The sequence below is a fragment of the Clinocottus analis genome, unplaced genomic scaffold (assembly GCF_023055335.1).
Source record: "Clinocottus analis isolate CAN_PGR_092001 unplaced genomic scaffold, fCliAna1.0.p SCAF_12, whole genome shotgun sequence".
Classification (NCBI taxonomy): Eukaryota; Metazoa; Chordata; class Actinopteri; order Perciformes; family Cottidae; genus Clinocottus; species Clinocottus analis.
In genome coordinates, this window is record NW_027175843.1 from 12,752,471 (window position 1) to 12,779,976 (window position 27,506).

Below are 27,506 nucleotides of genomic sequence, written 5' to 3' on the forward strand. Positions count from 1 at the left end.
TAAAGAATATTTGAAAAAAAAGCTGTTTCTTCATGTTTACCATTTAATTATTTCAAATTTTTTTCACTTGTGGAAAAAAAAAGAGGGCACGCCATTTGTGATCTGAGATATAAATATGCATTACATTAAAACTAAATTACATCTGTACAGAAAGCTGACATAACATGTTGCCCTACATTAAGAAATACAATACAAAAGACACACAGGCTGTGGAGAGGCAGCACAGAGAAGTGTACAGAGGCCTCGCACTGCCTGAACATTCATTTTCAAAAGAATGCAGGTAGGTACATATCATGATATCTAGTTACAATGATGTAATTCAATTAGTTACTCAAAAACTCAGAGGCCAAATTACACAATTTGAAAAACTTTGCATTCAGTTTAAAAAGAGTAAAAATGATCCAACAATTTGTGTTGAATTGCAAAATGTGATTGTCAAATAAAAAATACATACCACCAGTATGATATATTTTGCAAACATTATACATATTTCTGTTACAAATAAAATGATTCACAAAAACCTAAAAAACAATCATGTGAACCATTCAGCCACATTAAATATGAGCCGTCTGTCACATTAACTTTTCCACAAGTCCATGTTGGAGGTAGAAGTTTAAAACCATCACTGCACAACAGGCACTTAAAACGCGAGCTGTTTACATCGGAACTCTTACAGAATAATCAAAGAGCAAGAGAAAAGTCTTCTTCAAATTCTTCACTCTCCACATTATAACTGTACATTTATACACATACACTGTGGCAGAGAAACACCAACATTTGGTTATGCAAAATACTTGGCTTCAAATTCCAGTGCGCCAGTCTTATTTTCCCAAAAGCTCTCCTGCTCCAGGTGACACCAAAAAAAACATACACCTTTTATTAATCCCTTTGGGGAAATTCTTCTCTGCATTTGACCCATCCTTGATTAAGGAGCAGTGGGCTGCCCTGTGAGGCGCCCGGGGATAGACACCAGGAACGTAAAGCACACCAGATATAAGAAAAATGTACGCCGGCATGTATGTGTGCGTGGGCCATGTTTTTCTGAAAACCCACTACTTCAAATACATTCACCGTTCGGATTCGAGGACATCAAGGCGCCAGGCGACAAACTCATTCCCAGTCAAAAAACATCACTGGACCTTCTTATCTGTGATGATCCCGTTCTGCGGTTGGACATCCAGTTTGAGACACTTCTGACTGAACCGGTGGATAAGAGCGCCGGGCAGCAGAGCCATGCAGGCGATGGCCAGCAGCTGCAGTAGCCTCTCCCAGGAGAACAAGTCATCCAACGACGCCACCTCAGACAGCATGACGCCCGTCTGGACACAGATGAAGTTGTACGGCAGGAGGCCTACGAAGGCAGATAGCAGAACAAAAGTGGAGTTAGAAATTATACTAAGTTTTATAGCAGAACTTGCAGAAATGCTCAATGAATACTTTAAATTTCATGTTTTATGTACCTTTAAAAAAGGTACATAAAACATGTATTTGTTATTTGTTAAACATGGGCATCTAACCCAATATCAACAATGGAAAATGGTCTGTGTTGTGTTACTTTAGTGTGCAAGCTTCATGGCGTACAATGATGAATATGTTGTCACATTGTTTACTCGTCAGGTGACCATGTGTGCTTACCAATGAAGACTGAGCCAAAGAAGAAGGTGATGGGGATGTTAACAATCGGGGCAGACATGTTCAGAAACCAGTTGGGAGTCATGGGAAAGAATCTCAGGAAGAGCAGAAAGAAGAACAAACAATCCCGGTTCTCCTCAATCTGGGAGATAAAGATGAGATGAGAGGTCGTAAGATGATGCAGGAGTCTATGAAGGGACAGCAGATAAATGTTTTTTGTTGTGATGTTCTGCCACACTACCTTCCGATACTGCAATTATAATTGTAGAATCACATAAATGACCGTGAACACTGCAAAACTAAATATAATATATATAATTGCTGCATACTGCATACCTGCATATTTAATTACACATAACAATTGCATGTGTAAGTAGAGCTCTCAGGCCAGGAAACCCACAAATGGAGCATTTTTGGTGAGAAATCTATAAACATTCAAATTAAAATCATTATCTATGTGGCCAATAGTTGGGGATGTGTAATTAGGGCTGGGCAGATTAACGCATTAACGCAGTATTAATCTGTCAATCCTCTAACAGCGTTTACTATTTGATCCTGCGTTAACTGCATGTTGTTTTTGTTGTTGTTTTTTTTGCATTTTGAGGGGCTTTTCGCTTTAAATCTCTCCAGACGGCGTAGTTCAGACCTAGGCGACTTACGGCCCTCCAGGGTCCTGCCCGCGTAAGGTCAATTTAAACATGAAAAATAAATAAAAAAGGTGCATGCTAAGCCAACCCAGGCTGGACTTTTCTCACTAAGGAAGAAGAACTGAACTGAACTGGAAAATATGAAAAGCACTTACTGCTTTTGTATAAAGGGAATCAATTGCTGGTCTTTAACATATATCTTTAATGTAAGCAACAGACTGAACATGGACCAAAAAGGAGTGGTTTGTCCCTCACAGGCACCCTTACTACTGAACAGTACTTGTTCAGAAAAAAAAAAGAAAACAGATTTAAGAACTATATGTATGTATCTATGTTAACTTGCTGTTGCTCCAGAGTGCATGTTATATTGTTCTAATAACATTACTTTAAAATAAAAGTGTGCTATACACTAGTTTTTACTTCATTATTGAATTTGGCGCACAATGCGATTGATCGCAGAAAGATCATGCGATTAATCAGTTAAATTTTTTCAACTTTGCCCAGCCCGAGTTGTAATGAGATATATTTGTACGTTTGATTTTAGAGCATTGAGATGTGCGTGGCAAAAAGGTGAACCTAAAGAAAATATGGGCTACGTCTGCATGCTTCTGCACTGTAGAAGCATGTTTGATGGGAGTTTGGTAAAACACTGATGATTGCTTTTACATTTTTTTTTTGTTGCAATTTCCTAACACAGTCAGCGTCATGTGTAAGTTAAGGAGTAACATGAAGGCCTGGCTGTGTATTTCTATGCACTGTACAGATCTTTTCCTCTTTAGTTGATTGTAGGGACTCAAAACTTGGTTCACCAGTGCTTTACATATTATCAAATATAAATTAGTTTCAACATGTGTTGGTTTAAATGAGTTCATTTTTAAATAGGGTCATATATTTTTTATTTTTGTTTATTGCTATGCTAAGTTGTGTCTATGCTTTGCTTATCTGTAGAAGCACTTTGTAAACTTTGTTTTTAAAAGATGCTATATAAATAAAGTTATTATTATTATTTACCTTCCCCTGGAGCAAGGAGACTTTATCAGGGAAGAGGTTAGTGATGTAACACTTTCCGAAGGCCTTGGACAGGAGGTAGCACATGGTGGAGCCCACTGTGGTGAGCACACAGGCTAGCAGCAGTCCTTGATATGGTCCAAATATAGCTCCTGCTAAAATGTTCTGCACAATGACACATGGACAGACATCATCAATATACATGTGTAATGATGATCAGCTCCAACACACGCACAGTGACTGTATCTTTTTCTGTGAAAAGAAAAAAATACTAACAGTGTTTTTTGTTTTTTTAAATGTAAGACTTTGGTGTCACGTTAACCAGTAGTGTGGCGGAGTTGTCCTCAGTGTGCTTCACATAAGGATTAAACTAATGCAGGCGGGGAAAAAAAAAGCCTAAGATTGCAGACACACAAAAGCAAGTCTGGCATCTTCTTTGTTGTTCGAGCTAGCAGGATATTTTTATCCTCTGCAGTGAGTCTTCAGAAAAGAGAGACCAAGCCCTTTCATTTTTCCTTAAAGTTGGCATACTTTGATTTACACCTACCAGCCATGGCATTTTTTATTGCTAATTTAAACCATGTGTCACATTTTCTGTTAACAAATACAAAGAAAAAATATTGTGACTAATTTGTATCCATGAAGTTCAAATAAAAATGCTTCAATCATATTTGATGCAACTTAAGAAATGTCTGTTTCTGCCTTGTTAACCATCATTAGACCAGAGAGCATTTTATACTTTCATTTAAACCTTACTAGGAATGAGGATCCAGGAATGGCAAAGGACTGCTTGTAGAGATATGCACTGCAGAAGAGCAGCAGAACATATCCAGTGTGCTCCATCTTGTAAAACTGCAGGAGCTCAGCCAGTTCCCTCAGCTCCTCCAAGTCTGAGGGAAACTTCAACCTGCAGGAACAAGTTACACATCATCCACTCTTCTTCATTAACAGACAGGGTTGGGAAATATGGACACAATATGTAAGATAATTAGCAATAAACAATATTTAATTGAGTTTCTGTTAACAGATACAAGGCCGTGTATCAAATAATGATCATTTTAAACTGGCAGAAGTTTAAAACAATTTCTGACATATTTGTTTAGATCCCATTGTATACTGTCGAAAAGACTAGTAGATTAATTAGTTGGTTGATCAATAGACCATACATCGTCAGTGAAAGAGACATTTTGTTATTACATAGTAATCAGAGAATGTGAAGGAGAGACTGGAAGAGATGGGAGCATCCTTACAATAGCTAGCTAGTGAAAGTAAAATACCTCTTTTAATGAGAATGAAATAACTAATAACCTAGAGATGTAGGGTGACACTATCTTCTCTGTCTACAAGCTACTGATGCGTCAGTCACCTGGCGGGTTCTCCGGAGCTGTCATCGGGCTGCTGCTCGGACTCCGCTGTCTCCACATGTTTGCTCTCGGCAGGTGGATGAAGACGTCGGCGTGGGGCCGCAGGCAGGTACAACGTCAACGAGTACAGGTACAAGCTAGCTGCAGCAACAACAGCGAGTAGTCCGACAAGTGAGCGCATATTCCTCACTTTGTGAGCCGGAAAAGCGGATTCGCGTCCTTGTTGCCAGCGTGTGAAGTAACGTTAATGGCCAACCGCTGGTTCTTCGTCGTCTTCTTCTTCTTCTTCTTTTTCTTTTTAATGGCAACGGCATGACTGTTGCATCACTGCCCTCTTCTGGACGTAATAAGTGCCTAGCTCCTACGGTCTCCAGGCAACGGCTAATATTATAATATTTAATGGAATTATATTGTTTCATTGATCTATGATACCATACTAAATGGAGAACATTAGAAAAACAAGGGAATAAGAAATATACATAATTTAGTTGTACTTTAGCTCCAGGCCAGATGGGGGCGGTAATGCTCCGAGTCGAATCCCATTAACAGCCAGTAGAAAGTAGAAAAAGATACAACGAAGAAGACTGTTTGGGATTCTCATGAAAAAGCACTTTATTAAAACCAATATAATATTATATAATACTTATAAGGCACACAAACACACCCAAAAAACAACATCAACAATACAAAGCCTAGGAGTACATGCAAAATTCTTGTACCAATTTCAGTCAAAATCAATCAATCCTGCGAAGTCACAAGTGTTCTTTGACTATTTTATGGCATCTACATATTCATAAAGTGATCTCTCAAAAAGGAAAAAGAGCGTGTTGGAACCATTGAATTTGCCTTTGTTGATGTGGTATTTTGTGAGTAACAATACAAGATACTTCAAATCAAACAGCACACTTCTGATATACCAATACAATGGTTATTTGAGTACAATAGTAAGCTGTTGCCTCACCAGATTTATCTGTGTATTAATTGCTAAAATTGTAGCACATTGTATATGGTGTCCAAACAGTGGAATTACAATTTTTACTTTTAAGGTAAACCAACTTCTTAGTATGAACACTTACATGGTACTTATTTAAATCATAAGTATCCATAGTATTTGTCTTCCTCTGTTCATGTAAATAAGCCGAGGACTAAGCTGCACCGCTGGACCCACGGCTGGGAGGAAGGTTTAGGAGAAACGTCAGTCATCCGGGTATTTTTATATGGCCTGCACTCGGAAGTCGAACTTTTGTTGCTTCAGTTGGTGTTGAGCAATTTTGTGAACGTGGCGCCGCCTCCGACGCTGTAAAAGTTCTGATTAGAAATGCGTCTCATTGGATACAAGTTAGTCAAAGGGAACGCAGCCTTGTTAGTGGAAGTCGAGTTACAAAGTTCAGTCTCTCTGCACTCCTAAAAAAGAAGTGCGATAGCTTGTAGTATTTGGTCGACAGGATCGATGGCTCAATATACTCGTGTTTCGGGGACTGTTGGCTTAATTACTCTCCAGAATCCGCCTGTCAACGCACTCAGGTGAGCTGAAGTCAAAAAACAAGGCTGCAGAGACTGTCACACACGTTTTTTTTTTAAAACTTGATCTAGTCTTTTTTTTTTTGTCGCAAATCCATAGGTTGGGTGTTAGAGATGCAATCACTTTTCCAAACTTGAGCATACAACTTTGTCTGCGAAAGCAAACTTCATTTGTCCAAAAGAAAAATATCAATATTTTTGCCTGAGGGTGGCGTCAAAGGAAATACTTTTCTCAAATGTAACTACATTTGCTGAAGATCTGTACTTAATACTATTACTGTGTATTAGTAATATCATACTATTATCATACTAATATCATAATCGTAATATCATACTATTACTGTGACATATCATGACAGATAATGAGTACATTTATCTTTTAATACTTTAACGTTTCTGATTTAAGTAAGTTAAACTTTGCAGATACATTCTAGTGTAATAGACGAGCAAAGTCTGATCTGGTCAATGATTTACTGCAGTCGTTGAGGGTTTAAAGTTTTTCAAGGGTATGTTGTGTTGTTGTTGTGTTTCTCACAAAAATGTGATTAGACCACCATTGCCTCATTTTACAGAAAGATATTCCAAACAAAATGATAATGCACGTTATTAATCGGAGGAAGAGCTTTAGCAGAAAGCTCTGTATTGTGTCTTAAGCCGAGCAAACAACAATTTAATGAGTAAAATTAAGGTTGACTTAAGTATCATGTAAAATTGTGCCTTTTTTGAAACAGTGCTGTGGTAAGGCAGGGCATTGTTGACAAGGTGGAGACAGCACTCAGTGACCCAAAGGTGAAGTCTGTGGTCCTCTGTGGCCAGAATGGAAACTTCTGTGGAGGTATGGACATGGTTTTTCTTTCCTGTAACTTCACAAATCATGTTTATTGTTACTGCCAGATGTCAGTGTGCCCTTAAAGATAAAGAGAGAGTCTTTGAACATCTTTTCAAATGAAAAAACTTCATGACATTCTGTTGTTTGGAAATGATGGCTGTCATTGGTCCCACACCCTACCCTTGATATCATCCCCTCGATAATTTGTATAATCCACACTAAGTAAGGTGACACAAGCTGTTGTCGATATAATTAAATTGTCTTTTCAAGCAATAAAATAAATGAATGCTTTTCCATGTAAAATTTTGAATTAGATTTAACTTTAATATCAGCGTCTGTTACATTGAAAAGCATTGTTATTTTGGGAGAAAAAATGTTAAAGTTGTGTTTTTCATTACTACTTTTAATTGTTATATCACAGATGTTACTAATTAAACTAATGGCAATGCTTGAGGGCTTTTGTTTTGACTACAACTACTGATTTTTTGAGGTGATTCATGGGATACACTTCAGCCTGGAAGCAATCATGTAGGGGAGAAACGAGAGAGGATATAACAGCATGAATTCCATTTTGCATAACAGGGGCGGACATCAAGGAGTTTGGGATGGCAATGTTTGGACCTCCACTGATACCGATGATCCATGCCATCGAGGCTGCAAACAAGCCGGTGGTGGCAGCCATAGAGGGGAGCGCTTTAGGCGGAGGCCTTGAGCTGGCACTTGGCTGTCATTATCGAGTTGCGCACTCTAAAGTTAGTCCATGCTTCATATCTCGTGTCTGTCTTCTAAGGTCAATGTCGCGATGCATCAGTGTCTAACTGACAGTGTTGTCTTTCACTTTACAGAGTGACTTTGCGCCTTAATTGTTATGTTTCCAGAGTCATTAGAAATAAGACCAGTTCAAAACACAGCCCTGCTGGAGCATTTTTGTGATGTTAAAGAATATTTTCCATGTAATAACCAATGTAATCCCTACACTGATCTGCACTTCCTATTCATCAAATGTTGTGTCCCTTCAGGCGAGACTGGGTCTTCCAGAGGTGACTCTGGGTCTGCTGCCAGCTGCAGGAGGATCCCAACGGCTGCCAAGGCTCATTGGGGTCCCAGCTGCCTTGAACCTCATCACCACAGGTAGCAAAGACAGGTTAACCTTGCCTGACTATTACAGAGTTGATGGTAGAAGTTTAGACCATTTTTAAAGTACCAATCCAGATACAAGGAAGTATTAAGGTTCTGTTTGTGCATCCACATTTTATCGTATTTCTGTTGTGCTGTGTGCAGATGACAGCAATTTATAGTTCTGATATTTAATTATTGACATGAACTGCACTGTTGGTTGCACAGCCTGTAAACAAGAGTCCATAGTGTAGAGATTGGTTGTTTACTCTGATGACCAGCAGAGGTCAGCATGCGTTTAGTTTCATGCCACTCAGCCACAGAAGCCTTTTCTGTGATTCACTGCTCTGTTCTGAACAAATTATTTTAGATTTCTTTATCATTTTTAAGATTCTTTGTGTGTTATTTTTTGATAAATGTCAGAATCTAACAAGGGGATTTTACAGTGCCTCGAAGGCTTGTTATTATCTAATCATTTGAAATGTCACGTCACCCTGATAGAACTTTGATGCCCTTCATATTGCCCCCAGGTCGCCATGTGACGGCTGCTGAGGCACTGCAACTTGGCATCGTGGATCAGGTTACTAATCACAACACTGTTGACGCGGCTGTGAAGTTTGCCTTGAGTGTTGCAGGTGAGACGCAGGAAACAAAATGCACAAGGTATAAAATCCAATCCCTCTTCATGGGTTTAAAAAAGGACTCTGTGAAAAGGAAGACAAATTCTTCCCAGTGCAGTTATTTTGGCCCAGTCCAACATCAAGAAGTGTCAACATGTGGGTTTGTGGAACCAGAAAACACGGCAAGCAAGATCCTCTACCACAGAAGACATAAATGTTTCATGGCTCTGTCAGATGTGCTCTGATGTCTTCACTGCTTTTGCTGTATTATTCAGAAGGGCGAAAAGGGACAAACTTTCCTAGAATATTAATAACAGGCCCTCGCCATTTATGTAGGTGGATGAAAATGTCTTTGTGCACAAGAATCAGACTCATTTACCCACTGAATGGATTGCTAAAGTGTGCCACGTCCCGACAGTTTACCAGGAATGATTTCCTTGTCTGTGTAAAGGCTAACCCATTCAGATTTGCTACATGCTATGTTATATTACTGACAGATAACACTATTAGATTCAACTGAAATGAAATATATATATATATATATATATATATATATATATATATATATATATATATATATATAGATAGATAGATAGATAGATAGATAGATAGATAGATAGATAGATTTTTTTTAGCTTCCTATGTAACCTACAGATATGAGAATGTGTTTGAACATCTCATCCAACCCTCGGCAAGAAAATGAATATGCGTATTGCCCAAAATGTCACGCTATTCCTGTAAGAGGTATTGTGAACTCGTACTCATACCGCCCACTTTGGTGAGAGATTTTGTATGTTTTACATTGTCAGATTACATGAGGGGTAGGACTGGTAACTGGTTTACGCTTGTCTTAGCAGAGCCTCGGTTGTACAGACATGAATGAAATTAATATGAGAGGATGTTTTTACACGTATGTATGTATGTATATGTGTATGGTAACATAATTGTTTCAGAGATGTCTCATCTTTTACTGTTTGTTGCTAGCTTACTTGACAGTGACCATTCATTACTAAGACGTTTAAGTTAGAATGAGGCCTGTGAGCTTGTGCCGAATAGCAAGCAATCATACTACGTCTATGCAAAATGTCAACAGTCTACAGGATTGCCTGTAAAAACCTTTCACAATCCAAAGATGACTGAAGTCTTGTGCTTTTTTACAAATGCTTTTTACCCCCTACTCAACACTGCCAAAACTACTTTGAGTGGGTGAGCAAGTGAGTGTTTGTAACGCTGAGGCTTAGAGTGAGTCACACAGAGAAGCTAACAGTTTACACGATGAGAGATTTGAGGAGATAGGGCCGAAATCTGTGGAGACTCACGGATAGACTTCGATACTGATTAGCAGCCGTGTTAATTTGGGACGTGAAATGTGTCTAAATATACAAAATAAATGTGTGAATGTTAGTAACATTGAGATGCACGGCTGGTGAGTCAACCAGCGTAGAATGATATAGTCTGTCACAACCATACATGCAAACATAAAACACTACACGGCAGTAAAGCTGGCACACGGGTGTATGTAGGCACGTGCAGGCTGACAAACACACACACACACACACACACACACACACACACACACACACACACACACACCCCACACATGCACAGATTCGAGTCTCTGCTGGGGACGAGATTAACGTTTTTGCCCCAGTAGTTGCAACATCTGCCCGCTACATCTGTCAGGACGACCAGGCTTTCCACCCGCTGCACAACAAATCCATCGACACAGCTCAACCATTTACAGATTAACCGCTGCAATAATGCCCTCCTGAAGTACATTGGTATCACATTGCTCTGCCACATAGCATCTCACCGATTTTTCAGAATGTACTTTTAACTGAACATTTCTTCTTCTTTCAGATATATTGATACTGACTTTCATTAGGCTAAATTATAAGTAATTGGACTAAGTGGAGACAGCAAATCAGATGTGAGGGCTGTCCCCTTTAAGCTTTGCCATGGTGACCCAGATACTAGGCTAGACCCTCAGCTGAGTGTAATTCATTGGAGCTGTGAGGACTCTGACAACTGTCTCATGTCATCATGTCAGAGGAGACAGAAATGGGTATTAAGATGCATTTAACAAGGTTTTAGCAGATTGGCTTTCTTCTACATTCTCATTGATTGCAGGATTACATCCCTGTAAGCAGGAAGTTTGTGTTGTAAAGTTTTTTTAGGCTCTAATATTAATATTCCTCTAACTTGCTCCAGTATTGCTCTGAGTTAAAAATGTACTATTTTACCGAGAACCAAATAGTTTTTTTAAGTTTCAAATTGGTGATATTCAAAGAGAACTGAAACAGTGCTCTGAATTTCTTCCAATTATGCTGGAAATGGTCTTTTGAATCATTCTGTTCATATGTTACTGGGTGTTTTGGGATTGAGTGGCCAATTACACCCAGACCCTGAGTGCTGGCTGACAAAAAAAGTGGGGGGAAAGCTGTATACAAATGGAAACTAAGAAGCACTTTTCAGTTTTGGAAATAAAATCATGAGCTTGTATAGAAATATTATTACACAGTCAATTTTGTGATTTACTAATTCTGAGAACTGTATGTAAAAAAGGCAATTCTTTTGGAATCATGTTTCTTCCATGTTTCTATTTCAGGTCAGTCAATGGATGCCCGTCGTATCAGTACTTATCCGTGCCCACAGTCCTCTGATTTGGATGCTCTGTTTGAGGAGGTAATGCAGAAGGTGCATCAGAGTGCCCGTGGAGCTATAGCGCCAGTTGCATGTGTCCAGGCGGTGCGGGCGGCTGCCACCCTGCCGTACGCTCAGGGCATGCAGCGGGAGAAAGAGCTGATGGCCACTCTCTTCACCTCAGGCCAGGCCCGTGCCATGCAGTACATATTCTTTGCTCAGAGAGCCGTTGGCAGGTGGAGGATGCCCAGTGGAGCCAGCTGGGACACAAGCAAGCCCAGGCCCGTAAATAAAGCAGCTGTCATTGGTAAGAGCTTTGGACTTTTAATCTCTGTTTGTCCGAGCTTTCAAAAAGGACAAGCACATTCACTCATCAAGTATCTGTGTGGCTTTTCCAAATTCATGTTGCCTATGGAAACTAAGCCCTCGTTTATAGTTCAGCTGAGTGTAAATGGATGAACCCGCTCTTCCCTGCAGGGAGGATTGGCTGCATGACAATCTGGATATGTGAAGCTCTGCAGCTTGTGCATTAATGTTGCACGCTTTGGAAAAACTTCATGCTCTCAGGCTAAAAGTATTACAGTCTAGCATTGTGTATTGTGCACTAAATTTGTATATACTGTACTTTGTCTTGGTCAGACATGTCTGTGATATGTGCAACTGGTGATTCTGAGGTAATATTTCTGTCGTCGCCATGTGATTTGTCTTCACAGGTCTCGGCACCATGGGGCGAGGCATAACAGTAGCCCTGGCTCAGACGGGGTTGTCTGTGGTTGCTGTGGAGACCCAGGAGAAGCAGTTGATGGAGGCTAAGCAGGCTGTATCTAGCATGTTGGAGCGAGGAGCTAAGAGACGTTTGGTGCCTCCTCCACTTGATAGGATCAGCTACAGCCAGAACATCCAGGCTGTAGCAGATGTTGACCTGGTCATCGAGGCTGTGTTTGAGGACATGGACCTGAAGGTGGAAGTATTCCAGCAGCTGTCTCGTGTTTGTAAACCAGGAACTCTCCTGTGCACCAACACTTCAGCTCTAGACATGGACCAGCTAGCCTCTGAAACCCCTAACCCGGAGCTGGTGGTCGGGATGCACTTCTTTTCCCCAGCCCATGTCATGAAGCTGCTGGAGGTGGTGTATGGACCACGGTCCTCTCCTCAGGCCGTGGCCACTGCCATGCAATTGGGAAAGAAAATGGGCAAAGTCAGTGTGGCAGTTGGCAACTGCAGGGGCTTTGTGGGGAACCGCATGCTGATGCCATACAGCCAACAAGCTTTCTTCCTGTTGGAGGAGGGAGCTACACCTGAGTTGGTAGATCGAGCGCTGGAGGAGTTTGGTTTTCCCATGGGTGTGTTCAGGATGTCCGACCTCGCTGGGCTCGACGTGGGATGGAGAGTCCGGAAGAGTGCCGGGCTTGCGGAGCCTGTAGAGGCATTGGGTGAATCAGCTAGAATCCGAAAAGGCGACAGGTACAGCCCCATTGCAGACCTGATCTGTGAGCAGGGACGGTTTGGCCAAAAAACAGGCCGGGGGTGGTACCATTATGACAAACCTGGCGGTCGGGTGGCCAGGTCTGACCCCTGGCTGCACAACTTTCTGGAACAGTACAGAGCCCGGCACGGCTTGGTGGCACGCAGCATAGACCACCAGGAGGTGCTGGAGCGCTGCCTCTACGCCCTGATCAATGAAGGCTTCAGCATCCTGGAGGACGGAATAGCTGCGGGACCCGAAGACATCGACGTCATCTATGTGTTTGGCTACGGCTGGCCTAGACACCGCGGCGGTCCCATGTTCTACGCCAGCATGGTGGGGCTGGCAAAGGTCCTAGAGAGGCTGGAGCACTACTACCAGGCTCACCCTGACGTGCCCTACCTGCAGCCCTGCAGCCTCCTCAAGAGGCTAGTGGACAGTGGCAGCCCACCTGTCCACAAGTGGAGGGAAGTCATCAAGAAACTCCATAGCCAGCTTTAAATCTGAAAGATGTCAGCTTTAATCACTTTTTCACTTTAATAATGAGGGTAATATGCTGTGATGAGTTGTTAATTAACTGCATTTATGTTGTGTTGTGTAAATAATTCAGATATATTTTCTTGTATGTGATTATAGATGCAATTTCTGGTCTGCCTTATCTGTGTATTTGTGTATCCTCCTGTATGAAGTAAAAGCTGGTTGTTCAAATAATAGACACACCTTGCAATATATGTATAGTGTATTATATGACAAGCTTTACAACTATTTGATGTGTTGCATATTGGAACACATTATATTGTACAGATTTATCGAATAAACTGTGAATTAGTGAAATACAATGATGTAAATATATTTTCTAACTCTGAAAAGACAGCACTGTATAAAGAACCCTCGGCTACACTACTATTTGTGATAGTGTCCCGGCATCAACGAGCAGTTGCCACTAATTATGTGGCGGGCGGTACTTCCGGTTCCAACCTCAGATGTAGCGCTTGTGCCATTTCATGTGGCAGCAGTCAAATCTAATGGAAAAAAAAACAGTTACAACTGTTTGTTCATGTGGTGTGTGACTCGGGTTCCTGTTTTTTTTTTCCCTACTGACTGAGCTGGAGCAGTGACAGTGCTTTTATATAAATTAATGGCTCATTTCCCAAATAAATCTCTTACCTCAGCAATGAGTTGATGTTAGGATCGCCATCTAGTGGCTGAAGACCTCAAACTCAGCATCTGGATTAAACATTATGATGCTCCATTTTGTCTGCAAATACACTTTCTGAATCTTTTGTTTATAAGCATAACCGAACAAAGGATTGATGAATCGATATGATTATGAACTATTCCAAAGACGACATGAGCACCTATTCAGATAACGTAACCTATTTGAGAATCGTATATTCAGGTGTTTCTTTGTGATCAAGACCCTGATGTTTTGAAGTTGTAAAAAGGCCGATGAAAGCCTGCCTGTGTGTTTGAAGTGCGCAGAGCAGCTGGCTTCGTGTGATGGACTCCTCCCGTTGTGTGATGAAGTTCAGATGCGCGCCGTAGTTCCGCACGCGCGTCACCAGCTTTGCACAGAGAGGAGCTTCCTGACGCGACGGGAGGATGGAGAGACGTGTGGCTCGCGACCATGGGAGCCTTTGAACGTCACATTACAGGAAGCTAATTGACGCTCTTTTTTTTCTTTCTTTTTTTTTTTTACTTTGACGAGATCTGTTTCAACGCTTTGCATGAGCGGTAACCCAGCGGCTCTGGATCCAGAGCTCCAGCACCGCCTTGCTCGTCTGTCTGTCCCCGCCACCCTCAGCTGAGAGGCTTCTTGGGCAGCGTGGACCGTCAAACCTCGACTCGGTCCCTCGCAGTAATGTGGTAGTTTTACTCGGGGGTTTTTTTGTTTTTTTTTTAAGGTGGGGGGACACAAGAAATGTTGGCATGGCCACCTCGCGAGCACAGAAGAGTCCGAAGAGTGAGAAGTTGGACGAGGCGCAGGCTTTGGCCAGGAGCTGCGCTGGGAGACCAGACTTCCTGCCTTGCGACGGGCTCTCCATCTGCGCTACCCACAGCCACGGGAAGTGCTTCAAGCTGCACTGGTGCTGCCACTTGGGCTGGTGTCACTGTAAGTTTATTTAAGTGCTTTTAATATCTCGCTGTATTGCTGGGAATTTCACGGGCGCTGTGCTGGCAAAATATGCTGCTTGACATTGCCACGTTGAGAATGCTGAAGCATCAGTTCCCTGTTTCTAAAAAAAAACAAAAACTAAATGTAATGGATATTAACATTTTCTGCCTTATTCCATTTTTGATCAAACTTAATCATATTTTAGAGTCTTTTTTTTGTAATATATAGCAAAAATATCGAGGTCACACTTTTAGAGTCACCATTATCCCTGATCAGAGACCTTCAAAGAGACACCCTACTAGTATTCAATAGTTTATGTGATCTAAAGACTGCAACATTCAAAAGCAGGGAAGAAGATATTTCAGGGGCCTGGTTGTAGTGTTTTCTTTATTCCACTGGTTTTGTTTTTACTATTTTATTTGAAGTTTTAGTTTGAATTTACAGCCCAAACTGTCCCCCAGTGTCTTCCATTCCACTTTGTATTGTGCTCCCATGTAGGCCTAGGGCTTATACTGTAGCATATGCATGCCTGTTATGAATGCATCTGTCTGTCTTGCGTCCTACATATGAGAGAGTATATGAGAGAGCACAGTGCCGTCCTTTACTTCACTGTTAATGGAGATATTTAGAAAAGTGCACAGTGACATCCTACTTTCATTTCTTCTTTTGTGAATGTCTTGTGATCTCTTTCTTAGCCTCAAAACCAGTAAAAGACCCAAAAGCAACCATGACTTTATTCTAGTACGAAGTGTTGTTTGTATTGCCAAACCCTGATGTATCGTATTTCTCTTCTGTTTTACACACTTTATTTTTTACATGACTATGAACATATCATTTATTATGCGCCAATCCCACATAAACAATCCAAGTGCACTGAATACAATAAAGAACCAAATGTGTATCAATCCACAGCTGAAAATACTCCCCAACATATGCAATATGTATTCCTGTTTGAGTAATGTTTGCTAAAAACTAATGTCCAGCTGTTTAAGGAAAACATTTTCTATGTTTTACATATAATACTGCATAGTTGAGACCCAAATTTAAAGATTTAGATTTTTTAAATAAACGACTTGTCTGGGGTATTGAGTTCTACAGATAGTGTAGCACTGTTGAAAAGATCTAAAAGGTTAATTAACATCCTGCTTTTGTCTTTTGATGGGACTTATTGACAGTAAGAAAAGAAAAAGAATATCATCAGCACCATCCTTAAAAGTAAAATTATAGTCAAGTTCATCAGCTGATATCCTTCAGTTTCAAGCCAAATATTTGAAAATGTTAACTTAACTCTGTAGTATAACCACATTGTATAAATATCATTTATATTGACAGTTGAATTGACTGTATTGGTTAGAGACTACATGGCAGCAGCTCCACTCAAACACATATCCTTTTATTTTCACTCTGTGAAGTGTTAGTGGCATTTTCACCACCTATTAGACACTTTCTCTCCATTTGAGCTTTTCTCGACCTGCCACTTCCACACCACCGCAGAACCACAATGACTGTGCCTGAACCTGACAGGATGTCTGTCTCTTTTGTGCTGCCCTAATTTATCCCATATCTGGCTGCTCTGAAAATCCTCAGATCAGTGTGAAACACAATCACCCTCCACTCTGCACCGCTCAGTCGGGGCTTATAGTGTGCAACTGCACAAGTCACATTGTAATCTTTGCCGTGTAATCATTGGATTTAGATGCCTGCCTCCGTCCACAGTGAGCCCAGTGATTTGAAATATCTGATGAGGCAAAAAAAAAAACGTTGAAGTCTTTCTGGTGTTTATGACGAGCCACAACTGGGATTTTATTTTTCTCGGCAAAGCCAGTGTAGTGTTACATCATTTGTAAACATTTAGTCTTGTGCCTCCTTTTCTGCTTTGAAATATCCAACTCTCAAGCTGATAATGTGCTGCACGATGGACATGGAGCACTTAGTCCCCATTATTTGATTCAGGCTTGTTATGAAGAAAAAGCCGGCCACGTCATGAAGAAAATTTCACCTTCACATCTCTTTCCATTGTAATTTGCAGGTTCCCCTCGCTGGACACCCATGAACCACAGTGAGAGTAAACCAGCTTAGACTGCTGAATCAGGGAGAAACAGGGCACCCAGTGAGAAAAGTACAGCAGCATGCTTCTGCATGAAATGCCCGCCTGCTGTCCTTAGCTCACACCCTTCTTTCTAGCGACTACATAATAACGCTCGACGCAAAAGGGTGAAATGTTGTAACGCCCCTTGTCAGTTTTTTATTTCATACGTTCCAATGATTGTCGTCTGGAGTATAAACTTGTTCTAAGGTTGATAATTGTGCATTCACCACAGGAGCCTTGCTAGACTGCTTTTTTAATTGCATTTTTTAATAGGTTTCCAGGCAAACAAATGCAAAAAGCTCAATGCGTCGTAAGACTTTGCCTCGGCATTAGAATGTTCAAAAACAAATTATTTCCATTATCGTACCTGTGGAGCAGTGATTACCTGTGACTTACTTTCGGGTTTCTCCTATTTTCTACGTGCTGTCGCAAGCGAAACACTTTCAGGTTCTCTCCTTCTCATTTTCCGCTCCCAGACTTCACTTTGCGGGCTGCAGCGGGAAAGTGCTGCTTTGACGACCTTCCAGTCGTTTCCGCTCAGTTGTAGCTTTGTGAAACCTTTGGCAGAGGAAACTGGGAAAACTGGAATTGGGTGCATGTGGAGACAGTGTTCCCAGCTGGTGACAACATCAGTCCAACCCTCTCAGTAGTAATTAGCTATGTTTAGAGTCACTGCCAATATGTCATGTCTGATGAGAGCTTCTGCTCACAGCAATGCTGGAACCACCTGGTCTGACTTTTTTTTTCCTCTCTTTTTATCCTCGACTAACTGATTAAAATTACCAGGCAGAGCATTGAATTACTCATTAAGAAAGTCTCACAGAGTTTAATGCGTCCTGAACAGTCTTGTCAGTCTGCTTGTTCTTTGCCAGCTCTAATTTTGTACATTACATTTATGTGTACTTTTCTGGAAGATGCAAGAAATAGGGATCGTTGTGTCTGACTTCCTCATCTCATCTGTCACATTGTGTAGCTGTAGCTCACAAATATTTGTAAAGGGATATAGAGGGTTATTGGGTAAAGCTCTGCCTTACATTGATTGATTTGCTGACCAATTCAAAATTTGCCGCAGTGCTGAATCATAAAAAGCTTCAGCTGTTATTAAAGGGTGGATACATTGTTAGCTCAGGCCAGAGGGGATGTTTTTCAATTGGTTGTTCATGTTTGAGAATTACTTAAACTGCTGGTCTGTCAATGTTGGAAACAGGGCAGCCCCAAACTAAAGTTCAACCATTTTTTAAAGGATTATTGAGAGTGTTTTCAGGTCTGTCTTGATACAAAATTGTGTATTTGTTTATGTTATTATCCCCTCACTGTAGCTCGGCAAAAAATAACAAAAAGTGGGAATAATGTAAAAAAAGATTTGCAACTTTAAACACACCCACTTGATTTCTCAAACATAAAGCTTAGAGCATAGAGCTTTACAACACATGTTATCATTCGACAAGTTCTCTTTTTCAAAGATAAACTCTATTGATTTGAATATGAAAAGCCTAATAATTGTTTCGTTAATCCTGGTGACTATTACCTCACTGTGACACGGTAACAGGTGACCAAAGCCTCGTTGTTGTGGTCATTGTGGTCTTTGAAAAGGCAGCAAACAACTTTATTACCGCAATGCTCTCTCTTTCCATGCATAGTGTTGAATCCAAATGGTTTGGTGTAAATGCTCATCGCGCATGTACAATTATCACAGGAGGACATTATGACATGTCACAGTTGGAAAACCAGAAGGTCTAAATGATAAAAAATGATGGTTGAATTCCATTAAGCTGCCTCAGTTTCAGGCTCTTTTGTGCCTGCTGGCTCCCTGCAGGGCATATTAAAACACAAACAGAACAGAGCCATCGTTAATGTTATTAGTAACCCCTGGGCTTTTTATTTTTAAAAAAGAGTCAAAATGTCTGCTGAAAAAAAGGCCTTTTATGGAGTTGATTGATGTTGTAGATCCGTAGAGCAGATCCCTGTGAAGGAAGTATACATTCTCTAAAAGTACATTTGGGGATGTGCATATGGTATTGAGACAGACTTCCTATCCTTTAAGGCCTTTACAGGAGCCGAAGATTAATGCTCACTCTGCACAGGAAAAGCAGTCCACAGACTTGCATTTCTTCACCATGATGACAGACTTAAGAGTGAATTCCAAGTTGGCTGCACGCCAGGAACAGCTTTTTTGCCTCTGGAGGCAGGAAACAGGAAACAGGAAAGGAGTTTCACATGATGCTGGGTCAGACCACCCCCTCGCTGAAACCTGAAACTTATGTTGTTGCCTCGGCTGCTGCCTCTCGGACAGATTTAAACACAAAGAGCTGCGGATGTGTGAGCGGGACGTATCCATCGGCCAAATGGGTGCAACAGCTGTTGATGAATGGAAACAATCTGCTGAAAAGATTTTGTTCACCTGGTTTTGCCAACACATTGCATTGAACTGGTGTGTTGCATTTAGAGTAGAAGATTTGCTCAGACGGCACATAAAGACTGGCTTCTGCTCAAATATACCAAAAAATCTAATTGAGGGGGTTGTTCATGACTCAGTTGGCTTTGATATACGCTTATATTAACATGAAATAATATGTGTCATGTCCATTCATCTTCACTAAATGTCGAATTTAATAAAACACCGTACGTTTCAGCTGCAATAGACACTACAGCTGAAATTTAGAGTGATGTCAAAGCTCTGTGTGAGAGATAGAGAGACATTGAGGAGCTACACGCTGCATTATTCACAGAGACCATCTCCTGTTTTAAACTAGACTGTGCAGCCATCAGCCAGCCACAGTCCAGAGAGAGAGCCGAGAAGGCTTGCAAGATGGAGGCAGGTGGGAGCAGAGGAGCTGGAGTGACTCATACTTCAGCTCCTACACTCCACCCTCTCATTAACCTGTTTATTTGACCTGTGTTGATTTTTACTCATTTCTTCATTTATAAAACCCTTTTGGCTGTATATAGTATTCCCCATCTTCTCAAGTAATTAATCCCAAATTTCCCACATTTTCATTATAGACACTTATGATATTTTGCTATCTTTAGACAATTTGTTTTGTACTTCCACTGACAAAGTTCACTTGTAAAAGTAGAGGAAAGAGTCACCTGCACATGGTTTTAAAGGCACCTGAAATTATGATTACATATTTGTTGCTTCCTCTTTTGATGTACCCAACTGTCTCATTTACATCTTGTCTAGTCTGTAATCTCCTACATCCCCCAAAATACCTTTCATCAGTCTCCAGTGAACTTGTTGCTTTCAGTGGCTCTTAATTATAATGTGATGAAAGGCTTTCCATTTAAGAAAACAAGTACAGAGTCATTTGCTTTACTCTAAATGCTAAACGCCCCAAGGCTGCATATTATTCTGGTCTATTGATACTGCGGTCAGTGGAAAACCTTGTGCCTGTTTCCTCTGCAGTGGATTTTTCACAGTAAGATTTTATGTGTGAAGTGGTTGGTCTGCTTTGGAATCTGAAGTACTGACTCTTACATTTAGTGTTGATATTTTTCTTACATTATATCAGTTCTCATTGCAGCAGAGTTAGAAATGTCTTGTCACAGCATGTCTGTGGCCAGTTATCTTGAGGAAGAAGACAATAAACTATACAACAACAAAAAGGACAGTGAATGTTAGAATCACCAGTAATATCCAACATGTATCTCTCATTAAAAAGACCAAATGCAACAAGGAATTAATCCTGCTAACAATTCTTTTCTGTGTTTCGATATGGCTTTACTCTATCTATATTGATAGAGACCTCCATTGCTGTCCAGAAACTATTACATAGACACTCGTGCACCTGGTGACATATTCCTTTTATCTTAGAGAATCAAGCGAGAGGGTGGTTGAGAACCACAGACAGAGAAAGGAAGTCAGAAAGTGAAAAGAAAGATGTAAAATACGTTGTAGCTTTGAGTTTTTTAATGGAGTTTGTTGACAATAGGTAATGATATAACTCCAGCCTCACCTTTCATGTCTTGAACCTAAACCAAGTGAAGGTTGGAAAAATGTCCACTGTATTGTGGATTTAGCCATTTCTTGTATTTCTTGGTAAGGACGTCTGGTCTCTGTTGGTATGGAAATACAAACACACACAGAGAGGACAGAGGCCGCTTAACAACTGACATTGTCATGCGATGGCTCCAGCACTGGGAAGCACTGAAGGATGGAGTATAACTAAATATCAATAAAGCTGCATAGACAGTGTTTGCTGGCTGACAGTCAGTGTTTGTATATTTTCTAGCAACCAACAGCAATTTTAAATAAAAGGTGCCCTTTGGAGTTTACTTGTAAACAAATCATCATAACTCACCAATAACTATTGCACATATGGCGTTACGGCCTGACAAACATGCTGCATTTTCTCCCTTTTACAACATTTTCAAAGTGTAAATTGTGCACTTTGTTCATTAGCGTATGCTGGCTTACAGTCTGCATCTCGGCTGTTGTGGCCGCATTGCTCCGGTTAGCGTGCATGTGAGCGTGATGCTAACAAAACTAAAAGCATTTCTCTGTAGCGCTACTAGTGTTCAAAATGTCACACGGTACCTTCAAATTATCAGTCAAGCAAGAATATGAAAGGAAATAATCCCATTAGGGCTAAAACAAACAAATGTTTTCAATATTAATTAATCTTTTAAACATTCCCTTGATTAATCTTATAATCATTTTGTCCATCATTTCTCAGAAAACGGTAAAAGCATCACACATCTTCAAAAGCCTCAGTTTGTCAACAATCCAGTCAAAAATCCCAAACTATTCATCTTACATTTAATCAATTAAAAAGCAGCAATAGAAACTGCAAAAGTCTGCCATTTTTGCTTAAAAATAGTAAATAATTCATTATCAAAATAGTTGCTGATTAATTTCCGGCAATCAACTTATTTATTCTACATGCCATTAAGCGAGACTGAAAACAAAATATATTTTAACTACCACTAATTGTTATAATAATAATAATAATAATAATAATAATAATAATAATAATAATAATAATAATAATAATATGTGTTCATGTACAGTATTTGCAATAATCAAACTCTGTGTATCTTAGAGCATGCAGTTCAAGTATTTGGAATCAGAAAGTTGTATTTATTTTCAACATTATGATTCTGCACTAGTCGCAAACACAAAAATCTTCTGGGACTGATGGAAACAGTGATAGTGAAACAGTGAATTTATTGCAAACTAATTCTGCATTCCACACACAGCCAATAAATCTACAGACAGGCCATGTTCCTTCTGCAAGGCTGCTGAGGACAACCAGTGTTGTGTTGCCCCATCTGCCTGTCTCTTTTGTTTGCCCATGCATCTGCCTGTCCCCAGTATTGCTCTCGGTATTTGCAACTCCAGATGGATGAATGCAATAAGATGTAATATGCTAAAAACTAAATGCCAACACATTGTCGTCGACAGCTTTAGCTCTCATTTGTTGCCGCTATCGTGTCTGCCTGAATGGCCTCATCTCAGTCTGAACATGGACCATTGAGTTTCTCTCATTAAACAGAGGACGGCTACTGTTCCCCCTTTTGTCTGTATTGTTATAAGCTCCTGTGTTAACAATGTTTACAAAGAATACAGACATTAAGCCTCTTTTAATGGTTCCACATGGGTGGATGATGCAGTTTTGTGTCCTTAACAAAGATGTGGTCACCCAAATTAAATGAGCCATTCTTGTGGCCAGTAAATAAAGATGTAAGTGACAATCTTGAAGATAAATGTATGTTGAGTCACTGTCTGAAAGAAATAACACAATCATAATTGAGCTGATGAAAGTATTGCATATGTGTATATATTTGCACTATTACGATATTATGTGTATGTAGTAATATTCATGGAAAAAATGCTGCATCAGAGTTTTTTCTCCATTTTTCACAAAACATGGAAATATGAACACAATTCTAAAAATAGCATGTCAGTATGGATTTCGGACGCAGCCCAAGACTCCAGACTGTTCGAAGCACAATTCCTTTGTTTTCGCTCGAATGGAAATCCTGCATTCACCATTGCCACTTTAATTAAATGTAATATATTTTGTGTGGTGCAATTTCTCCTCCTCTCTCCTCTCAAAACAAATCAATTTCCATAAAATTAACAAACTTTTCAATGTAACCTGGGAAAAGCTTTTGATTGAATGGTTCCTCCAGCCAGTGAGACAAAAGAAAAGGATGCAGAGTGAGAGGAAGTGATGCGTAAGCCTGTCATCTTCTGTAGTTCCTCTCTTCAGGGAGCAAGTTAAACACACATCCGAGCTGCACTGTTCAGGCAGCGTGACTCAGAGTCGGAGGCAGTGGGCTGCAAACAATGAGTAACATTTGGAAGCAGTCATTTTGCACAATCACCACCAGTATATGGGTTGCCAAGATGGGAAGCATAACTCATATGGAAGGCGTTTTTTCAAGAAGTGGTCAGTTTCCAGAAAAAAGATTAGGGCCTTTATCTCTTCGAGGATGTATGTCTATATATTACACTATTATAAGCCATTATGTTAGTAATACAGATGTAAATCAAGAACCACATTGTTGTATACATGGCTTTAATTGTATACAGTATTTTCTCATGTTTTTTCAGAAGCCTTGTATCGTCTTTTAAGAGTCAAAAGTGATTGCTGCACTCCTCTGGAGGACCTGCAATTTAAATGGTGTTACACTCTGGCTGCAGCTTCATTTCAGATGGTGGTGGCAAGGAAGGTAGTTTTGCCTTTGGCAGCAGGGAATCTTTTGTGATGTTATAATTGCTACTGCTACCACTTAAAGCAAGGACAGATGATATGTTATCACAGACACTATTCACTTGTGCCTCCTACACTTTTTGGCATCAAAAACGTTGTCCTTGGTCGAGACTGAAAACATATGTTTTACAATTACTGTTACTGCTTTGCTACCTACAACAAACGATGTATGGGCGAAGAGGTCAAGGCAGTTGTATATGATTGGAAGGCTTTACACTTGATTGGATGGATCATGTCGACGCCCTCAAGTGTCATCTATTTGGCTTATCCGTTTCTAGATGACTGCAAGAGATATAGAGGTTTGATAGGTAAATGCTCAAAAAGGCTTTATTGGTGCAGTGAACACAACAATTATGTCTGAGTTACAGGAGAACAGTTGTAAAATGTATTTTTATTTCCCTGTGTCTTCAAGCTTGTATTAATTACAGTTTCCACAGTGCTTTTTCATGTTGCTGTCGGGATTCCTGCCAAATGTCTCCACATGGTGCCAGTTTGGAGTTTACTATTTTATTGATTTAAACCTGCATTAAGTGTTTTTTAGTTGCCTTGAGGCAGTGGAAAACAAGCTGTTAACACAATACTGACATATAATCACCTTTTAAGTTGATGTGGTGAACATATTAGTCGGCAGTAATAGATCCAATATTCATTCTTCTTTTAGCTTTGTTTTGGTCTCTGAAAACTCCCAATAGTATAGGTTCTATGCCGACCTCAGTGTTCTATGTTCTGATATCAGGGTTCTATGCTCTGAGCTCAGGGTTCTATGTTCTGATACCAGGTTTCGATGCTCTGACCTTAATGTTCTATGCTCTGACCTCACGGCATCTTTCGCTGGTAAATGCTCCAGTATGTTCACCTCCAAGTTTCTCACTCACTGTCAGTTTTTTGTTTGCTGTCAAGCATCAAGCATTCAATGACTTAATCAAAGCATTTTATTTTTTTCTCCCCCTCTTTAGGCAAGTATGTGTACCAGCCCATGACCAATGTGTGCCAGCTGCCCAGTACAACCGTGCCGGCTGTTGAGACCGAGTACAGTAACACCATGGACCTGTCCGTCTCTCTGGCTGAGCGCTTCCTGAAACTCGCCCCCTGCTTCCAGTCCCCGCCTTACCTGGAGTCGCCTAAGTACTGCGTCATTGCAGATCTATTTGTGGATGACTACATTGTCAAACGCATCAACGGAAAGATGTGCTACGTGCAGCGCCCCGCGCCTCTCTTACCAGAACCTCCTCATTGTCCCACCCCTCCCCCACCTGCTCCCTCTACACCTCAGATGCCCCAAAAGCCCGCTCAGCCTCGGCAACCAGTGAAGCCTGCACCTCCAACTCAGCACGCACCCGCGCCTTTGCAGCCGGTCCAGCAGGTCCAGCAAGTGTACAGTGAACACAAACATCCTACCCCTGTGGATAAGGTAAAAGGCCCCAAAATGGACCACTGCTCATCGCCGTCGAGCTCTGAGGACTCCGGCATCAACGCTCTGGGTCTGCACTACCTGGAGTCCTGCGAGGAGGAGACGGAGGAGGAGGAAGAGGACGACGAACTGAGCACAGACGGGAACTCCAGCCCCGGCAGCCTCTGGGATCAGGACGACTGTTCTCTGCTCTCCCCCTCCAAGTCAATGATAGAGATCATCGAAAAGATTGAAACAACTGTGTAACTGACACAACATCGACATGGACACCAGCTGTGAGGGAGCGTGCGCTACAGAGCAGAATTAATGAGAATACACAGAAGAACACTTGAGGATTTATTCTACATAGACTAATAGGACACAAATCCCTCTCTGACGCTTCAGCTGGGCTTCGCCTTGTTGTTTGGGTGAATATGTTTTCCGGCAGGTGGCCGAGGACTGTGCGTCTGCGCTCGCACAGATCATCTAATCTGTCCACATCCCCTGCATGGAGTGAATTTCTAGAATTTATTTCAATACGGAAGAAAGACACAAGCACAAGAATTACTTAACACATGCACAGTGGACCAAATAGACCTCCTGTATGTAGTACTCACACACTAAAAAAACGTAAATACAAAAGGACTCAATAGTAGATGCACTTCAGTCAGAGGAGGTGAGAGAAAAAGTGAGACTGCTGTGGTTTCTCTTTAGGTAGATATTACTGGAGCAAAATTTTGTATGAACAAAAGTTGTATTAGTAGGTTTCCTGATGATATTGAGTTCGGCAATTCTTAGTGTTTTCGAGTCGTCAATCTGCCAGACAGACTTTATTCTAATTCAGCTTTTAAGAGGCAGATACGTACGTGTGCCAGTTCTTGTTTCTCTGGTCAATGGCTCCACCCACACATATTAGTAATTCTGACACTTCAGCATAACAAATACAAGGCCAGCTACGTCTCATGGGCCTAAAGCACATCAGCCGGTTAACCACTCAGCTCCAGGCTATTGGGATACGACTGCTTCTGTCACGTTAATGAAAAGATTCCCAGCCGACAGTTTGTGTGCACCTTACTGACACCGACACAATCTGTAGGTAGGTAGAGAGGTAGGTAGGTCAGTGTTTGACAATCAAGGATTACACAGAAGCACATTCCTATACTGTTCCTGCAAGTAAGGGCCAAGGATACTCTTATAAAACCATTTATCAGACATTAACACATTGTTTTGACCCCATATTCTGGTCATCCTGCTCTGGACTGCTGTGCTGTTCAAGGTTAAATGGGCGTTAAGCAAAACATGACTTGTATTGACCTCTATTAGCAGCCAAGAAATTAAATAGCACGGACGTGTCTCTGGCAGAGCTACAGTGATAAAAGTAGGAGTCACGTTGTTACAGCAGAAACTATCACCTATGAAAGAGGGAATATAGCTAATATATCAAATATATATACATAGATATATATATATACATATAAACTTATACAACGATAAAATATGAATTGTTATTTGCTTTTTGGGCTTGATGGTAAAATGTCCTGTGATGCCAGCTCAAAGGGAGTCGGGTAAAGGTGTGCAGGTTCGACTTGTATGTCACAGCTATTTTGTGTTATGGGGCAGAAAAATGTCATAAAGGAGATTAAATTATGGAATTAAAGTACGGAATAGGGTGAGTATGTTGTGATGTTAAAGGAAATGCACTCAAATATAATATTTGTGCGACAGCCCCTTATTAGTCAGTTAGTAAAATGAAGATGGGCTGGGTCTTTAAAAAAATGTTTTAATATTTCAAGAGTTATTTTCTAGAGAGCTATCCTCAAAATTCACTAAAATATTCACAAATATGTATTGCTACAATGATATGCTAGATGTAAAAAAAATAAATAATAATTTTGCATGACTGCATTGATTTGCAGATGTCCCTCAAGTAAAAAAAAACAATTTAACAAATGTGTGGTTCAGAGTGTTCAAAAAGTGAACGAATCCTATATCTGTCCTTCAATTTGAATGTTTCTTTCTTCTTCAGGAACAGCCCTTGACATTACACTGAACACAGTCCCTCTTAATGCATTTAAGACATGTTATGATCTTATTATTGTCATATTATTTTCATATGAATAAATCCAAATGACACTCACAATTTCTCTCCCTCAATTTGTCACAGTAGAGCATTTTCTGGAATAAGAAAGTTTTAATCTTTGAATCACTTTCTTTTCATGACGCATAGATGACTAACACTCTCGAGAGATTGATGAATAGCAAAGCACAGTGAAAGATATACTAAAATTGAGTCATTACTTTAGTTGTGCTTGTTTTTCTCCTCTGAAATGTCTTGACAAATGTCCTT

The 27,506-nt window shown here is 40.6% G+C and overlaps 3 protein-coding genes across 3 annotated transcripts; 2 read left to right on the forward strand and 1 right to left on the reverse strand.

The window, feature by feature from the left end:
- Positions 1-66: 66 nt before the first annotated feature.
- On the reverse strand, positions 67-4,924 carry tmem41aa (transmembrane protein 41aa). Its single transcript, XM_068572659.1, has 5 exons — positions 4,654-4,924; positions 4,044-4,194; positions 3,291-3,452; positions 1,636-1,774; positions 67-1,351 (listed from the first exon to the last, which is right to left on the reverse strand). Exons 1-5 carry the CDS (start codon positions 4,830-4,832, stop codon positions 1,131-1,133), a joined length of 852 nt encoding a protein of 283 aa, XP_068428760.1. The 5' UTR covers positions 4,833-4,924; the 3' UTR covers positions 67-1,130.
- A 1,019-nt stretch (positions 4,925-5,943) lies between these two features.
- On the forward strand, positions 5,944-13,590 carry ehhadh (enoyl-CoA, hydratase/3-hydroxyacyl CoA dehydrogenase). Its single transcript, XM_068572698.1, has 7 exons — positions 5,944-6,175; positions 6,904-7,007; positions 7,584-7,753; positions 8,021-8,132; positions 8,648-8,752; positions 11,346-11,687; positions 12,094-13,590. The coding sequence occupies exons 1-7, from the start codon at positions 6,102-6,104 to the stop codon at positions 13,344-13,346; spliced, it is 2,160 nt and encodes a 719-aa protein (XP_068428799.1). The 5' UTR covers positions 5,944-6,101; the 3' UTR covers positions 13,347-13,590.
- An 831-nt stretch (positions 13,591-14,421) lies between these two features.
- Positions 14,422-27,297, forward strand: zgc:162707 (UPF0524 protein C3orf70 homolog B). The gene is made up of 2 exons (XM_068572562.1): positions 14,422-14,958; positions 24,726-27,297. The coding sequence occupies exons 1-2, from the start codon at positions 14,775-14,777 to the stop codon at positions 25,424-25,426; spliced, it is 885 nt and encodes a 294-aa protein (XP_068428663.1). The 5' UTR covers positions 14,422-14,774; the 3' UTR covers positions 25,427-27,297.
- The last annotated feature ends 209 nt before the right edge of the window (positions 27,298-27,506 follow it).

What these genes read in the sequence shown, in the direction of transcription:
- tmem41aa (XM_068572659.1), bottom strand. Translation starts at nt 4,832, where the DNA reads ATGCGCTCACTTGTCGGACTACTCGCTGTTGTTGCTGCAGCTAGCTTG. An exon ending in TTCCTGGATCCTCATTCCTA is followed by an intron (nt 3,453 to 4,043) that starts GTAAGGTTTAAA and finishes GTCATTGTGCAG; the next exon opens with AACATTTTAGCAGGAGCTAT. An exon ending in TCTCCTTGCTCCAGGGGAAG is followed by an intron (nt 1,775 to 3,290) that starts GTAAATAATAAT and finishes TTTATCTCCCAG; the next exon opens with ATTGAGGAGAACCGGGATTG.
- ehhadh (XM_068572698.1), top strand. Translation starts at nt 6,102, where the DNA reads ATGGCTCAATATACTCGTGTTTCGGGGACTGTTGGCTTAATTACTCTC. An exon ending in ATCGAGTTGCGCACTCTAAA is followed by an intron (nt 7,754 to 8,020) that starts GTTAGTCCATGC and finishes GTGTCCCTTCAG; the next exon opens with GCGAGACTGGGTCTTCCAGA. An exon ending in CTTGAACCTCATCACCACAG is followed by an intron (nt 8,133 to 8,647) that starts GTAGCAAAGACA and finishes TATTGCCCCCAG; the next exon opens with GTCGCCATGTGACGGCTGCT.
- zgc:162707 (XM_068572562.1), top strand. Translation starts at nt 14,775, where the DNA reads ATGGCCACCTCGCGAGCACAGAAGAGTCCGAAGAGTGAGAAGTTGGAC. An exon ending in CCACTTGGGCTGGTGTCACT is followed by an intron (nt 14,959 to 24,725) that starts GTAAGTTTATTT and finishes CCCCCTCTTTAG; the next exon opens with GCAAGTATGTGTACCAGCCC.